The sequence below is a fragment of the Ctenopharyngodon idella genome, chromosome 14 (genome assembly GCF_019924925.1).
Source record: "Ctenopharyngodon idella isolate HZGC_01 chromosome 14, HZGC01, whole genome shotgun sequence".
Lineage (NCBI taxonomy): Eukaryota > Metazoa > Chordata > Actinopteri > Cypriniformes > Xenocyprididae > Ctenopharyngodon > Ctenopharyngodon idella.
This window is the reverse complement of record NC_067233.1, coordinates 9259965-9278460: the sequence shown is the minus strand read 5'-3', so window position 1 is coordinate 9278460 and position 18496 is coordinate 9259965. Positions and strand designations below refer to the sequence as shown.

The 18496-nt window shown below is 39.2% G+C and overlaps 1 protein-coding gene across 5 annotated transcripts in view; it reads right to left on the bottom strand.

The window, feature by feature from the left end:
* atp11c (ATPase phospholipid transporting 11C) overlaps positions 1-17346 on the bottom strand; it is a 67014-nt gene extending 49668 nt beyond the window's left edge. For 4 of the 5 annotated variants that reach the window (XR_007933411.1, XM_051918558.1, XM_051918560.1 and 1 more), the window contains exon 1: positions 16792-17345. Coding sequence is in view for 4 of the 5 variants with exons in the window: in XM_051918558.1 (XP_051774518.1) it covers positions 16792-16818 (27 nt within the window). In the remaining variant the exon portion in view is untranslated. Of the gene's footprint in view, positions 1-16791 lie in introns of all 5 variants that reach the window. The other variant, XM_051918559.1, reaches the window with a different exon arrangement.
* Between the last annotated feature and the right edge of the window lie 1150 nt (positions 17347-18496).

Genomic DNA, 18496 nt, shown 5'->3' with positions numbered 1-18496 from the left:
ATGGCACTTGTTGTGAAAAGTAACTGTACTAGTGGAGGAAAGCGTTGTGATTTGGCTGTATGAGACAGATAAACCCAATGTTCAGAATTTCATACAATTTCATAATAACGGGCCAAATTCTGTTCTATTTTTAAAGCAACCCCCAGGCCGCATCAGAACAGGCAGCAAGCCACAGTTTGGACACCCTCTGAGTTAAATTAATAATTAAGTAACGGAAAGACTACAGCACAGCTGTAAATCTACCGAGAGCAGGCCGTCCTTGAAAAGTGATCGTGCAAGAAACCAAGAGACCAACGAGTTACAAGCTTCAGATTGGAGAGAAAACTGCAGTGTGGATGCTTCCCAAGTCACATGTCATATGACATAGCTACAGGCACATGGGACATCTGAAACCAGCTGGAAGACGTTTCTATGGTCTGATGAAACCACAATTGAGGTTTTTAGCTAAACACTGCACTTTTTGGTGTCAAACACATCATCACACATAACATCCCTCTGTCAAGGCTTCTTGTGAGAAGGCCCTGAAGGGCTTGTGAATACTCTAAGCAGTGTAAACAATAAAAAAAACCACGTTTAATTTTGTGTCCTACAGATGGTGAGAAGGTAAGAATTTGGTTCACCGAAAAGGGGATTTCCATTTAATGCACTTCCTCTTTTTTTTAGTCAGTGAATATTTTGCATTTCAAATAGGCTCAGCTGACATGTAAAAATGCACAGCCCTTGATCGTCCATCAATGTCAAAGGCTCTTCACCTTTCCGGAAGCCTATATGAACCAGTTTCTTATAAGAACCAGTTTTGCATTACACAAAAACACGAGACAAGCAGATGAAAGCGGCAACAAATAAAGTGGTTTATATCCACAGTGATATTGCACCACTGACATTCAGAGCAGCAGGCAATCTATAGTAAGAAAACAGGGCAAGAAGACAAGGGCATCAAAGTGACAGTGACAGCCAGAGAGCAGAAGAACAGGCTCAAGTTGAGTGTGAATGACTGAGTGAACAATGAGCTTCTAAATACTCCTGAAAGTGGATGTCAGAGGAGATCTCGTGGCCCAGCGCTGATGAGATGCCGGCCCACTTCTGTAGGAACAACCACAAACAAATGGCTAAACAAATGGTCTACAACTGACTTTGCATATTAATTTGCATACTCGAATATGCAAGGATGCTTCGTCTGCATGTGCGGTCGAACATTGACAGAGGGAGACACTGGTTACCAGAGGAACAAGGCTGTTGCTACACTCAAAAAGAACCTAGCAATTAAGAGCACTGATGGGGAAAAAAGAAAAGGACTGAGCGCTTAAAATAACTGCTCGGATTTAGAGACTTGGAATAAAGTGTAAGTTGCTTTGTAAATGCTGTATTAAACCATTCAACACCCACTCACTGCTCTCAGCTCATAACCTTATGCTAACATCGGGACAAAGTTGAACAAGTCCAAAAGGGCATGTTTTTAGAGACCCAAACACCTCTCATCGGGAACGTATGAGTTTGTGAACTCCTAAAATCAACAAAATCAGTCATAAGGATGAATACTGGCTTTGCAATTCCAATTTCAAATGTATAACTCTCTTTATAATACATCATTTCAAAGCAGTTTTACAAAAAAACAGTAAATAAATTTAAATCGATAATTGTATGTGCATTTATTATTTCATATGTATAATTTTATATATCATTTAGTATGTATTTTAAAACCTCTTGAAAATATTAATTATAAAAAACAAATTTTTTACATCAAATGTTAAAGATTTAAATTATACAGTTAATATATAAAACAATTTAATATTATTAAAAAATATAACACAATATAATATAATGTAATATAATATAATATAATACGTAAGCAATAAGGTACTCAAGGCTAATGCTGTATCATGAATAAGTCATGGCTGAAGGGTGTTGTTAGGCACTAGCCTCGAGTACCTTACTGCTTTTATAAAACGGTTACCACACAATACAAATATTAAAGCCAAAAATATGTATCAATAGCCACTTTTCCACTGTCGGGCCAGTACAAGCCAGGGCTTTCAGTGGGCCATGCTAGGCTAATAGCCTCGGACCTGAAAAACCCTGGGCGTTGGCCCCGGGGAAGCCCTGACGAGGGACGATCAAGCCCCGGAAGTGACAGTGGAAACGTGACTGGCCCTGGCACGCACTAGCACGCCCGCCTTAGGCCCGACAGTGGAAAAGCGGCTAATGCAACTTTCATAAATAAACTTTCACTAAAAGCCTTCCTTCCACCAGAAAAAATAGTCCCTGTCCGTGAACAGCAACAGAAGTTACATTATTACGCCATTAGATGGTGGCAAAGACTGTCTTTATGAGTGTGTCAGTCAGTAGCGTAGACTTTTACATTGAAAAGACTGAATTGTCGTGAACACGGAACAAGACACAACTGACAAATGCTTTGACTAGCGCTGTCAGTCACGGGAAAACCCCTTAACTGTTAAAAGGACAAGATAATGCATCGGACATTTAAACAGGTTTGTTTAAATTGTTTGTTTTCACACAAATATAATATAATATAAATCCACTGTCACTGATAATACCAAGACTATCGAGAGTCATTTGCACCAAATGAGTAAGCCTGCATTTACCAATGCAAAACAATAAAGTTACACACTTCTTTGACACAGAACAAAAGTAAAGGTATAAAAAGGTGTGTAAACACGTCCAATTATGATCCCTGTGTCTCTGAACTGTTATGAATGTTATGGCCAGCACTCAAAGTGCCAGCTCTGCGCTTTATAATGGAGGCAAAACATTCAACAAGCTTGAAGCCAAATAAAACAAGCTAGTTATGCAAGGGAGTGCCGAGGTTCCCACAAATCGAAACAAAACCCACATTATTTCGACATCAAGACTACATTTACACAGCTAAATTTAATTATCAACTTATCTGGCACAGAACATCATTTAGATCTGATTTAGATTGTGCTTTCATGGGAAAAAAATGAAATACATCAAGTAATATTAACATCATCAGCCTTACATTAGGACTTCAGCTGCTGCTTCTCTACGTTCTGCACATTACCTGATAACAAACCTGAATAAAAGGCTTAACCACCTTCATTCATCATATTTTATACTGATAGTAGTCACCATGGAGTATAGCAGATCCCACAATGCCTTGTGGTACTGACTCTTTTATTCTCCATCACATGCAGAATACAGGGTGGCATAAGGAAGATATTAATAGCACCACGACACAGTGAAGTGAAGACTGGTAGTGAGAGAAGTCTGAGCAGCGGTGCAGCAGTAGACACTCTGTACTGTGGCCTGCCCTATATTAACATGGCCTCACTGATAGAGAGACGAAAAAGGATAGAAGCAGAAAAAAGAAAGTAACTAAACTGCATCTGGGAATGTTTGGTACTGCACGCTCAAATTATGTGTGAGATCAGTTTTCATGGCAAGTGATGTCAATGCTGATGCCTTTTGTTTGAGATCTTTTTTTCCTTCTGTTTCACCAACTGAAACTATATAAAGATGTGTTCCCAAAACCTTGCTGAAGACAAGCCTGTTCTTGTTCTGAACTGCAAGTGAAAATGCAACTGGTCTGAGCTTGCTTGGCTCAATCCCAGTTCTCAGCTGGACTCTGCAGAGACATGTGAGATTACAGAGGGATGTGAGAGAGGTGAAAGTTTAAGGAAAAGCTGAGGGGAAGAAAACAACAGGAAGCCACTGTGCTGTTGTCTGCACAGAGAGAATGTGACTTGTGATGACAGCTTGCTGTCAGTGAGGCTGGGAACTTGTTTATGAACATTGCTGTGATAACAGGCATTGTTAGATTCATTAATCATGATTACAGATATTATGACACTTAAAGGCAACACAAAAGCAAAATCTATGAGGATTTACTTTCTTACTGTCCCGTGCTGTACACAATTCATAAGGTCTCACATGTGGGGGAAAATGTTATTAGGCATTATTTATATTCTTCTCTTTCGAATATATTTGAATCTGCTTGGTCAATCATGTCATATTTCAGTCAAATATTTTTGATTAACTGCTTCAATTCATTGCATCAGACAACTGATTTGCTATACAGCTCTGCTAGTTTTATTCTTCACATCCTTTCTTCTCACATAACAAATTTTAACAAATCAATCTAATGTCTGTTTACTAATCTATATTTGTAGTCATGTAATAAGCAGTAAAAATGTACAGTCAGCCAATCACTAACACAATAAACCCCGACAGCGTGCATTATTCCATACATGTATCAGCATATCCATATTGATCCAATCAAAAGCCCTGTTCTACACGATTTCTCTCTGAAAATCCTCATTCGGAAATTAAAGGGGCTGTGAATACTGCTTCATGTTCTCTTTAAAGACACGTAAAAAAGCTATGAAATGTTTACACAATTGATAACATTTTAAATGCCCGCATCGAAAAGAAAATAATTAAAACAAAATGACTACTATAAAATGATTACTATAAAGTCTATAGTACAAGAGACTGCATATAAACAATTGAGCAACCGCTCCAACTAGCATGTTGCAGGGACATTAGCACCATGGTGTTAATTTAGGTACATGTCTCTTTCTTTGCACGGTGCATCTTTGGATAAACTAATCATTTTGACTGCACTGTGGCTTTCATCCCAGAGAAAGAAAAAGAGAGGGAGGGACAGAGGAAGGAATGATGTAAAAGAGGGAGTTCGTTCTAGCTACCATTCAACATTGGATATTTGCATTTAAATGCTGACATGTGGAAAAAAAAATCTGCATCTCAGCTCTTGTGGCTCTGATACCATTATCTTTTACTATACGTTGAGCATCACGGACTGTAATTACTGTTCAATTAATTACAGCAAATTGTGTTTGAAGGAACAGAGAAAAAACTAGCTCTGTCAGAAAAGTGTAACAGCAAAAGGAAACTAATGTGCGCCATGGCGCATCCAAGTTGCTGAGGCGGCAAACGGTTTGAGCTGCAGGGCCACAGCTCTGCTCACAGGCAACGTTGAGCTGAGTAAAGATTCATTTCTTTCCCTGCAGCGGACTGATGGGAAAGCTCCAGCGTGGGCTCATCCGGTTCTCACTGGAGCCCGTTATTTAACCAGGAACTCTGTGTGTGTGCGCGTGCGGGTGTGCACCAAGGCCGGGTAATGGGTCCTTTTGCTTTTGCTGGTATAAGTGGAAAATGTCTCATTTTTGCCTGTAGAAGCAGAAGTACCAAGAAACACTAACTCACATCTTCTGTTTTCCTTTCACACACTCCCACTTTTCATTATTCTCTTCACACTGTGGCGAGAGTGCTCTTGGGGTATTGCCGGTAGCTAGGGCACAACACAGGGAATCTCAGGATGAGGCTTTATAAATATATCATGACAGGAATGCATTTCAAGTCCACAAGCCTGGTGACGATATACAGCTGGAAAGAGGGGAACGCTGTGAGGAGAATTTTAAAAACGAGCCACGTAAATTATTTAAAATGACAAACTGAGAACTCAGCCTTGCTTTTAGAGATAGACCGGGATGCTCCTTGATCTCCAACCCTCTCGCTGTGGCAATCAGCCTCTGAAAGCCTGTCTATTATACATTGAAGGTAACAGAGGGATACAACAGGTAAATCTGCACATGCACTTCCATTGCCTTGTCTGCTTTCTGCACCGTTTTCTCTCACCCATCCTGACTCTGATGGGATGTGCTGTTCAGCCTTGTGCGGCTGGCTGCGTTTTCATTATGGGGTGCCGAAGTGCAATGAGAGAGAGAGCAAAAGAAAGAGGGATAGGGAAAGAAGAAGTAGTCAGCATAAGCATTTCTGTCTGCCAGCCAGTTCGGGAGGGACAAGACAAATGGCAGCAAAACGGAGCAGGACTCTAATCAATACATGGCTCTCCTGATGAAACAAGGCCAATAAATCACTGGTCCAGGCAGGCCAATGTGGGCCCCTCACCCTCCGCCACTAAGCCCAAAAAGCCCATGACACCATCAACATGGTTATCATCAGTTTAACTACCCCTGCAACAGGTGGACAGTGAAGATTAGGGGCTGTTTGTGATGGTCAGGCGGGTGATCTGAGACGGAGCTTTAGAATCTATCCGAGTGAAATTTATAGCAATTAAGTGGCTTCAGAACAATTGGAGCCAGGCCTTCTGCCCATAATACTACAGGGCTTTCTGATGGTGAAGGTACATGGTCACTATTCTAGCACAAAGAACATACCAGGGACATTGCACTGATCTGTTTTAAAAAGACTGTGAACTGTGTTGTCAAAGCATCAGCATAAAAACACAAATAATTGTTTGTGATTGTTCAAGTACTTCAATACAGCGTAATATACAACGAGGCTGGAATTAACATGGTTTGATGCATAAGCTTCACTGGTTACTGGTTGTCATGATACTAAAATTTCAGTAGTTGGAGCCAATTCCAGTGAAAATACTATGTTACTACTATGATATGTAACTCAATTTTTTTTTTTTTATGTATATTTTAATACAAACATTAGCAAATGCATTTAAAGTAATGCCATGAGTATTGATATTCATTTATTCATATATTCATTTAAAAAAAACAAGCAAGAATCAAGGAAGAACAACAGCAGTTCACAGCATTCACACTGTGCACGCAGCAGTGCTTCACAACAGCAGAAGTAGTTTCAGCACCGAGTGCATTTCTACAGCATGTACATTTTTGCAATATAGGCTTCTATGAAGCAATGTAAAAAATAAGTGTTAACTACTTTTGTACACTACTGTTCAAAAGTTTGGAGTCTGTAAGATTTGTTTTAAAAGACTTTGGCGCTCCGAATCACTGAATCGAAACAAAAGATCGGCCATCACTAGATATTGTTGAAAAGTCGTTATTTGTTTTTTTTGGCGCACAAAAAGTATTCTCGTCGCTTTATAATGTTAAGATAGAACCACTGTAGTCACATGAACTGTTTTGAATATGTTTTGAGTACCTTTCTGGATCTTGAGAAGTTCGGTGGCATTGCTGTCTATGCAGGCCTCACTGAGCCATCGGATTTCATCAAAAATATCTTAATTTGTGTTCCGAAAATAAACGAAGGTCTTATGGGTGTAGAATGACATGAGGGTGAATAATAAATTACATTATTTTCATTTTTGGGTGAACTAACCCTTTAAGAGAACGCACTGTACTAACAAGAACAGAAGACGACGTGAAAGAGAACTCAATTCAGTATTTGCACACTATATGAAAGTCAGCTTTTTGTGTGCACGCTCTGGATGTGTGTGCAGCACAGAAAACCAAGCGCAGGTGCCAAATTGAATTCTCTTTCGCGTCTTCTTGTGCTTGAATGGTTTAAAAATCACATTAAAATCAACTGAATCAACTGCATGTGCATGAATCAATTGCACCCATCCCATCAAATCCACATTTCTTGGAAATTTGGAACTGGTTCTAAAATGGAACCAGTTCTCGATACCCACTCAAGACAGTCAACAGGGATTACAGTAACACCTCATCAAGATGGGCATTTGACACTTCACACACTGAGCCGCATTGCCTCACAGAGGTGTGTTGAGTGAGCCGTCTGACAACGGCTGTTTCCAACAAGCCTGCACACCAGGTTCCCTGAGGCCGTCGACTTGGGTTAATGACGTGCTCCTGCACCAACTGAACACCCAAAAAACATCCTTTGTAGGCACAGCCAGACGGTACAACTGATTAGTAGCTAGGACACACCACAGTGGAGGCAGAGGAGTAGAGCAGGACTGAGCGGTCCTTGCGTGACAGTACGCCTGGCTACTCAGACAAAGCAGAGACAAGACAACCAATCACAAGGTGAACTGAAAGCCCTTGCTGGGTTCAAAATCTCAGCAAAATGAAAACAACATCATACAAATTTAAGCAAATCATCTCAGCAGTTCCTTACAGTGATGGGACATCCTTAAAATGAAAGGTACTCTACATTGTCTGGCTTTATACTAGTGATGCCACAATTCTCAATATAATATTAAACAGTTCGGTACGACATTCATGGTTCAATATGTGCTTGATTGCGGTTTTGCGTGGACGATTAAAATGCCTCCACAATGTGCTTTTGAAGTAAACAGTTGAGAGAAAATCAGATGCACGTGAAAGTGAAAGTGACGTGGCGTTTGGCCAATTATGGTGTCCCATACTCTGTAATTGTGCTCTGCATTTCACCCATCCAAGTGCACACACACTCTAGTGAATGCACACACGCAATGAACACACCCGGAGCACGCTTTTTTTTGTGCTGCGACGCCCAGGGAGCGATTGGGGGTTAGGTGCCTTGCTCAAGGGCACCTCAGTTGTGGGTAAAGAGAGTGGAAGAGAGCACTGTTCATTCACTACCCCCACCTACATTTCCTGCCGGTACTGAGTCTCGAACCCGCGACCTTCAGGTTACAAGTCCGACTCTATATTAGATACATTTTATATTATATTAGTGTCTTAAATTGACAGCAGCCTAAGAGTAAACATGCTACCACTTGTCCTTAAAGGGACAAGTGGTAGTCAAAGTGGTAGTCAATCAATGAAGTCAAAGTGGACTAGCAACTGTTTGGTTACCCACATTCAACAAAAGAAAGAACCTCGTTCAGGTTTAAAACAACCTGAGCGTAAGTAAATGATGACCGAATTTTCATTTTGGGGTGAATTATCCCTTTAAATGTAAAAAAAAAACAAAAAAACAATAAGACAGAGAAAATCACTCACTGGCTGCTCTTGACTGAAAAACTGTACAGCTGATAGCTGCCAGGGTTAATCTTTATATATATTTATTTTATATTACACAATACACTAGGTATGCGTACAAGTTTTTTTTTTTTTTTTTTTTGCTTTTAAGTAAAATAAAGAAATCCTCTGATGTGCCAAGCCATCAGAGCCGAGCCAAACCGAAAACCCTGATTAAAAAAAACGAGGTATGTATTGAATCGTGGGATAACCGTATTGTTGCATCCCTACTTTAAACAAAGGAAAAAAAGCTAGTCAACACAGTGTGCAAATGATGCGCATGCAAGCTTTTAGTATCCCAGGATTCTGTGGGACTTGTGCCAGCAATAGGACTAAGGTAAACTAGTTGTTTTTTAAGTGAAGTGAAATGAAATAAATTCAACTTATTTATTTTGTGAATGTGTGTAATAGATCTTATTGTGAACAATTCATCCATACATAGGTTTTTTTTTGTTTTGTTTTTTTTACCTTGTAATGTTATCAAAATCCCATAACTTGATCTTCCAATGACAACAACTTCTCTAGTAATTTTGTTTGCTTAAAGACCACCCCTCATCCTAAATTTTTTCTTTTTTGATAATTTGTTTCACTTTTATGTACTTCACATACTGGTACAAAGTATCTGTTGCTACTTCTATTTCTTCACAACTTTAATCTGGAGGAAAACAGCACTACAACTTTGCAAAAAAAAAAGATAACTGGAAAAAATATGCAGCCAGTACAAGTCACCGGAGTTTGAATCCGGTTTCAGGTCTTTTCCCTGTAGCGCACATTCTCACACACGCACTTTTCTTGTTGTTTCCGGCTGCAGTTTCCTATTAAAAAAAGCCCAATAAAATAAAAAAGACAGTATAAAGAGAAGACAAAAACATCTCACGGATTTTTCACAATATTGCAAAAAATATTAAAAAGAAATGATTGCAGACAGTGAAAACCCTCAGAGAGTAGAGAAAAGGGACCCTCACACATCAAACATTTGCAGTGCTCTTTGGGTAAGCCACGGTTAATAACATCCACACAGCTCCATCTTCAGATCTCCTCAGGGGTTTGCTTCAAAGAGGCAAAGTCTTTCCTAAGAGAGCATCATTTGCACCAAAGGAAGCTCTCTGACTTCACCTTTAACTACTGAAGAGGAAGGACCTGCTATAAATGCTCCGATACAGAAGTGACAGTGCAACAAAGAAATTCTGTCAGACAGGATCTGACATATAGTAGATGTGTCAACAGCTACTCTGAAGTTTAACTGAAACAAATAAACTCTGATTATTCATTGTTATTTCTGCTATCTTGCATTGGTAACAAGCTAGGGCTGCACAATATATAGAAATAAAATTGATATTGTGTCATGATATGGCTTAGTGTGATTGTCCAATCAGGCAGAGTGCTTATTGTTTAAATACATATATGAAAGATCAGCTCTAGAATAGCACTGTTAATCCACACACATGCAGCCCATTTTAGAGTGCTTCACTGGACCATGAACTGGACGCATGCAAAGGGCATAGTTTCACTCTGAAACCATCAGAGCATACATCCATTTGCCAGCAAACCATCAAAACAAAAGCTTGATGGTTTAACATTTAAAAATGAAGAAATTTAGACGTAAATATTAGTATTGTTTAGAGTTGTACTATAAGTCTAAATTCTTTTTATTAAATACAAAAATTAAAAGAAAAAAAATTACCTAAGATTTTACCTGCCAAAACAACAATAAAGGCTCAATTAGAGCTTTTTTTAATCAAACAGATATATTTTCTGCCTGGTGTTTTAATTAATATTTCCAACCTGGCAACCATGAGCAACACACCCTCTCTGCACTGCAAAAAAAAAAAAAAAAAAAATGCTGGTGATCTGAAAACACAGACAAACATGTATGTTGGAGTTTAGTGATCTCCACTGCGATATCCTGCTCAAATAAAAGTGTAATATAGCCAGACTATGTTCCTTCACAAGGCTGCTTGCTTTGCTATAATCTGCAAGCAAACCGTCTCCTTGACAAACTGTAATAAATTCAAACATGAACCTAGACCTAAGGGGCTTTCGCACCTGAGAACCTTTTTATAGTTCCTAGAACTATTGGCTGAAGTACCCGGATTTTGCCGTGTTCACACCGCAGGAACTATGAACTCCTTTTGGGGGAACTAAATTAGCTCCAGAGTATGGTCTAAACCAGCACTATAGGAACTATCAATAGGGGCTTTCGCACCGAACAGTTATAGGAACTCCGTTATAGGAACTAGCCACTAGGATAGTTCCCCAGGAACTAATTTCTCCACCGGACCATGTCCCTGGTTGCATTCACACTGCGAATAGGAACTCTGAGGCGGCCGACAGCGGCGTCTTTAAGCGCGGCATTTACAAACCTTAAAAAATGGTGAATGGAGGATGCCATGATCGTGATAACAGAGATGGAATGTAAACAAATAATCTATGCGGCTGAAAGAGCAAAAAGTGGGGCTAAAGCTGGGTGCACACTGTGGAATTTATAATAGTCCTTTACGATTGTTGCTTGTCAGGCTGTACGTTCATTATCCTCATGTCACACTGTGGGATCTCAGCTGTCATTTATGTCAGACTGTATGACAGTCAAGACACGTTAAAAATGGATGCGCGCATGAAAACTTGTCCAGAATATTACATCATCAACCCATACACGTTCGGTGACTGTGAGCTGCATTACACGCGAGACTGAAATGGTGGCTAACAAAGAAATCTCTATCATTAATTTTGATCACGGCTTGTCTTGAAAAACGAAGACAATTTGACATTCGTCGTAGGAGAAGTCACACTGCAGGACTGTGTGCCAAATCTTCCGACACTGCCAGAATTTCAGAGGAGGTAAAATTTGATCGCGACGGTCATTAATCGGCTGTCTGTGAACATGTCAAACTAGCAATCAAAGACTACAGATTTTAGCCTAGGATTATAGGAATCTTTTAGGATTCTTAAAATTTGTCTCAGACGACCAAATCCTGGCCAAAATCGCACTGCGTGCACCTGCCTTAAGAGACGAAATCTCTTATGACAACTTTCAGTATCGAGGCGGAGAAAAGAACACAACCCTGCAGACAACAGGTAAATGCCGTTATCGCTGTTTTCCATGTTCGTGAAGTAAATATGTTTACACTTACGTCATATGGGGGTTTCGCACCGGAGGAACCTTTTCATAGTTCCAAGAACTATTGGCTGAAGTACCTGAATGCCTCTCACCCACGATTTTAGTTCTAGGAACTCCTTTTGGGGGAGCTAAATTAGCTCCTACTTCAGAGTAGGGTCTAAACCAGTTCTATAGGAACTATCAGTGACGCAAGTGTACGTTGATTTACATGTTGTCTGCAGGATTGTGTTCTTTTCTCCACCTCCATGACATGGAATACTGAAAGTTGTAGGAGATTTTGTCTCTTAGCCCCACTTTTTGCTCTTTCAGTCGCGAAGATTATGCGTTTACATTCCATCTCCGTTATCACGGCATCCTCTATTTACCGTTTTGTAGTGTTTGTAAATGCCGTGCTTAAAGACGTGTAAGAATTCTGATGAAATGTAAAAAGAAATTTCTCAAATGAGAATAATTGTGATTAATAATCACAATTATAATTTCTGAGCAAAATAATCGTTTAGCAGTTTAACCATTATTGTGCAGCCCTAGTAAACAGTCTGCCAAAAACGCACCATTACTCAACACGAGAACAATGCAACCGTCTGTATGAGTCCATATTGTATTCACATCTTTGCAAAAGAGATTCGGACTTGAATGCTATCACATTTCCTCCAGACCACCAGCTAAGACACAACAGCCCACAATCTTCAAGAAAACATTAAAGGCAACAAGATTTTGCATTCCTGTCAGAGAACTACAACCAACAGGATTTTCCCAAAACAGGTCTCAACACCACCCCCCCCAACAGCATTTTTAACGACTTTCCCAGGAGTGCAGTTAGAAGATTCACACCTCATGCAAACTTTGATTTCCAGTAAAAACTATTGGAAAACTGCAATAACAATACTGTCTACTACAGGTACGGTGGCCACGCAAACATTATTTATGAGCCATACAAAAAGATACTGAAGCAAACAGTATAGCAGGGCCAGAGAATATGCTGACTTGAGTAATATTACAAGACCTGTGGGAATATCAGAGCATGCTATCATTATATTGGTCTATTACTGCTGGTATCTACAGCGCTCACACTGCCAGCAGCACGATTTAGCCTAATGGCACCAACAGGTTATTGGAGAGTTACACTATAAAAAAAAGAGACAAGATAGTAAAGCAGCTCATCATAAAAGAAGAACTCAATGTCAGTGCCACCAGAGCTATGTTACTGACCAGTAATTATGTGAAATTTTTTAAAAATCGACTAGTCAACTAACTGGTCTTAAAAGAGGCATGAATAATAAGGCTGGTTTTGGGTTTGCTTAAATCAAAAATCAGATTGGGTGGGTCACAATAAGAAATAATAAGGGGTCTCAAAAAAAACTGTCATATAAGCACAATGCTCGAATTGCTTGTGGTAAGACGCTAAAGAAAATTTGCACCAACCAAAGACATCCATGTGAATGTGTTTGTTGTTGCTGGTTGCTTAAAGGGATAGTTCACCCAAAAATGAAAAAAAACTGTCATCATTTACATAGTTTATTCATAAAGAGATCATAAAACTAATCCAGTCCAAATTTTCTAAAAGAGATACAATCGCTTTATATGATGAACATTTTGAATTTAGGCTTGTATTCACATATAAACTTTCATCAACTCAAACATCAGTTGTGGTAAATGGAAGCTCAAGCATGTTTGCTTGATGCATGAGAGAACCAATGAGGTTCATTCTTGTGTTACGCAGCATGTTTGAGCTTCCGCAAGAGGTTTGTTCTTGCGTGTCAAGCAGGTTCGCTTGAGCTTCTGTTTATGTTCGCTGATCAATGTTTACAGTATATGTGAATAAAGCCTATATTAAATCTGTTCATCGTATAAAGCAATCGAGTCTCTTCAGAAAATTTGGACTAAACCGCTCAATTCATATGGATTAGTTTTACGATCTCTTTATGAACTTTTTGAAGCGTCAAAGTGGTAGTCACGTAGTTGTCTATGGAGGGACAGAAAGCTCTCAGATTTCATCAAAAAGATCTTCATTTGTGTTCTGAATGAACGAAAGTCTTATGGGTTTGGAACAACATGAGGGTGAGTAACTAATGACAATTTTCATTTTTGGGTGAACTATCCCTTTAATGCCCAGTTCACACTGTACGATTTTGGACAGTCCCGGACAAAAGATGACCAATCGCGGCGATTTCTGTGGTCATGGCTCCTAAAAAGTGGTCCTACGTCATACAGTGAGAGAGGTTCAAAGACGGCCGTTGTCACAGTCTTGCAACCAAAGATGCCTTGCGATAATTCAGAGATTTAGCATGATCATCTTATAGTTTGTTTGCTGCCATGACCTACGACTACTGATTACCCAATAAAAATGCAACATGAAATGGCATATTGATCAATGCGACATGGCGATAAAACTTAAAACTACTTACCTCAAGCTTCATTTGCATGTTTGCCATGCCAGGTTCACCTCTTTTCTCTAGCCATATTACCCTCTTTTGCTTCCTCCTCTTTTTTTCAGCGCACATAAAAACCACAATGCCAAAGTGAGATTTATCTTGCTCTATTTGTTTACCACTAGCACATGCTGATGACGTTTTATTTTTCTATACTATCTTGTATTGTAGCCCACGATTCAATAGGTGTCATCATCTTACAGTCTACATGTATGTCATACCCATGTTTATTAGATCCATGTCCTACAGTGTGATTTGTAATGATCTTATAAGATTGCCAAAAATCGCACAGTCTGTAGCAGGCATAAGTAGCATTGAAAGGGAAGTAGCAACAGATCATTTCTTTCATACTGTGATGCACACCTGATTGTATGAGTTATTGAAAAAGAAAAATTGTAGGGCAGGATTTGATTCCCTCCATCGGTTATTGATTGGATTTTGAAATGTGGGCGTACTTTTGGGCAGCTAGTTTATTAGTCACAGTCGTGATCTATAGTCCTTTTAAAGCTGGTTATTTCACTCGGCGGCCATCTTTGAAACGCCTCTCAGGCAGCTATTTCAGTCATGCAAGTACAGCTTCTATCTCTATGAATGGGGAAACATCAAAATCTCCAAAGCTGTTCACCAAGCATACAATTAAATATTTAAAACCACCAATGAAATCTGACAACATCTGTCTCATAAATTTTGTTTCTTAGGCACAAATAGTGTTAAAAAAATGCAAGATAAGCCAATGCGCAATTGCGCATGTGCAGTCCCAAGCGCACGTCTCAGAGCATTGAATGTTTCTATAGCAACCAGAGCTTTTAATGCCAGCTGCAGTGAATTGATGACTTTACTAATTAGCAATTGGATCTTTTATTTAGAAGGTGGGACTATTCCGCCATATTGCACGTTGCACTTTTTTGTCCCATTCATAAGTAATGAGTGCACCGTCTTTGTATATCAATAGTCCTTGTCTATACTTTCCAGGCTTTGCCCTTCGACTGCAATTTACAAACAATTCCAGGTACATCAGCATTTGACGGGAATTAAGGGGTAAACCGAGACCAAGGTCTGGCTGGCTTATGCAAACAGAAAAAGACTAAGCAAGTGAGGATGTGGTTTGTTCAGAATGACCCAGACATTACCCCAACTGAGAGAATTTACATTTCATATAATTGAAACATTACAATAAATTGGTTCTAACACAACCATATTAAAGGGACAGTGCACTCAAAATGAAAATAGTGTAATCATTTAATCAACCTCATGTTGTTCCAAACCTAGATGAATTTCTATTTTTATCCATGGAAACTTTCATTGCATTTTTTTTAATCTTCATATAATGAAATAAATCTCCTTTTGTGTTCCACAGAGGAAAAAGTCATATGGGTTTGGACTGACATGAGTGTGAGTGTCTACATTTTTAGTTTTGGGTGGACCCTTTAAAATTGGCAATCGGCATGAAATGGAAGTTGTTATAGACCTTTCTTCCCTATTGTGACGTATACTTGAGTGAAACACCTTCTCAAACGAGAAGAATTGTAGGGTGGGACTTGATTTTGTCCATGGGGAATTGATTGGATGGTTGTGTTTTGCTATTGCATTTGAATTTTAACAAAATAATAATGTGCACGGATAAATCATTTATCATAAATTCTGCAATATTTAATTAAAAGACAAGAACTGTCAGTTTTGATTTCATGGTGACTTGAAGGATATGGAGTGCACAGTAAATTCATTTGTAAGGGTGAATTACAACAACAATTGAAGCACAAAAAGAATGGTTTGATTACAAGTACTCCCACCACAGCCTAAAACAGCTATGACTAAAAAAGCTTCATCTTAAACTCTGCAATAAACTTCAAGAGCTCCTCCAGCATTGCCCTGATGCTCTGCAATTATGTGGTAAGAGCAGAATTACTGCATCACGTGCCCAAATAAAGTTCCCATCTAAAAAGGTTGCGACAGCAATGAAGGGCATTAGGAAATTAATTATTGGATTCAAGTACAACACGTAAAGGGCTTAGCTTGCAAGACTGAGCAGTATTATTTGATTAACATCAGGAATGCAGCTCAACTTTAAAAAAAAAAAATATTGGCAGGACACATCTATACGAGCTGCCTAAAACGATTATCTTCACCACAGCTGAGGCGTCGTCAGTCTCTAGTAAAATGCCAAAGCATTTGAAACAACCTTCAACTTCACAAAAAAATGATTTTACGGCTGCTAAACCCCATAAACTCATGTTTTGAATCGCTAATATGCGTGGCACTACTCTCTTAGCAACAGCTGGTCCATGTTACCAGGAAGTTGACTGCATGCCTCAAATAATTACTGCTTTGGTGGTGTTAAAAAAAAAAAACTCTTTGAGGTTAGCCAGACCAGCGCTTTTAGCAGGGTGGCTCCCTAGTTTTTAAATAAACGCTCCACTTATGCACCATTTGAGATGTTTCATTGACATGCGCCCTGTTGTCAGACTCAGATTGATCATTATTAGTTACACACTCGATCACATCTTCGTTCGCTGCGTTTAAAGTAACATGCAAGTGTACGAAACTGGAGTGCCATACATACCAATCGGTTGAGCCTCCTCCGTAACATCTTTAATTCTTCTGTCTTCTTTGGTATCTGAAGACAGTGTCGAGCAGCTGTTTTCCTTTTGTTGCAGCCAACTATAGGCTAGTTGAGCTTAATGATGAGTAAGTTTGCATGTATGACGGCAAAATGCGCCCTATTTAGCTATCTACTTTCTAACCTGTTTCCCCGAGCTATATGCAATGCGGCGGTGAAGCTACATCGTTTCCATATTAATTGAATCCTGTCATCTCTAACCATTCGCATTCTCCTTTTTGGATACTTTGCGCGGCGCTAGTCGCGGGAGCTCCCCGCGCACGGGGTTGATAGAGTCAGCGGCATCCTGTACTCTGTGTGCCCTGTTGCTGAGCCTCCAAATAATTCACCGCATTCGCCTCCCCACGGTTAATGGACTGCACGCGATTGGAGATTGATGAGAGGAAAAAAGTGATGGCGATCTCTTGAAGGTGCGGATTTCCACTCGTGTGCCGCCGCCCCCTCCTCTCGTTCAGATTCCTGTCAAACACATTTTACTCTCATAACGCAAGTGCCGCTACGACAACAAGCCCCGCCCCTCGGTGCCGTCATGACGCAAGGTTTCTGGGAAATGTGTTTTTAGGCAAGAACGATTCTTTTTTTTATTATTATTGCATGAACAAACAGCGTGTCACTTCTGAGAAACTTGTTCAGTTGAAATTAACGTTGGTAGTAGTAGCCGTGAAAATATTTTTCATGGAAAATATTTTAAATGTTGACCTTTAGTCATTGTCATAATAGTAAGGTTATAAGGAAGGAAATACTTTTTGTTTCATTTCCTGCAGCAATATTTTTGTCTTCTTTATTTGACAGTATATCTATGTATGTATATAGTATATAAGTATATAAATGTCATTGTTATATATATATATATATATATATATATAAATAATGACATTTATATTGTAAGTTGATTAGCTTATGCTGTGAGACTCTTGGATAAAACAATGTCATATGTATTATTTCATGGGATTGTTACGTGCATTAAAAACACCTATATCTAACCAATTTAATGTCGATGTTGTGAATCATTGTGTCAGTACTGCAAATACACTGACTGGCATTAATAATACTACGTGTTCACTTCTGGGCTGGGATAAAATGTATTTTACCAAAAGTACTGAATAGACGTCCTCTCTCACCCCTTTACTCACACTGTTAGCTTGTTGATAGATTTTGTTATACCACCACCACGTGGTTCATGTTCAGATTGCAAGCATGTTATATATTTACCCAACAAGAAGACTGATCCTTAGTCAAGCAATTGCTAAATAAATTCCTATGAATAGTGCAGTCACACTGTCTGTCTGTCTGTCTGTCCAGGGCTTGACTTTTTTTTTTTTTTTTGCTCACCAGCCACTGTGGCTAGTGGTTTTCCCAAAGTTATTAGCTACTAGTATTTACCATTTTCACTGGCCACAATTTTGTTGGGAAATTAAGTTTATTAGGGGTGTGACCGATACACTTAGCTCACAAGACAAGACAATACACGATAGCCTTAAAAATGACTTAAATGCATATATAATAATGAGGCAATAATAATTGCAATAATATTTTTGGGTTGAGATCTCTTGGCTGCATTTAACTCCACTTTTAGACTAAGGCTGCATCTGAAATCGCATACTTCCCTACTATATAGAAGGCAAAAAACAGTATGTGACAAAAGAAG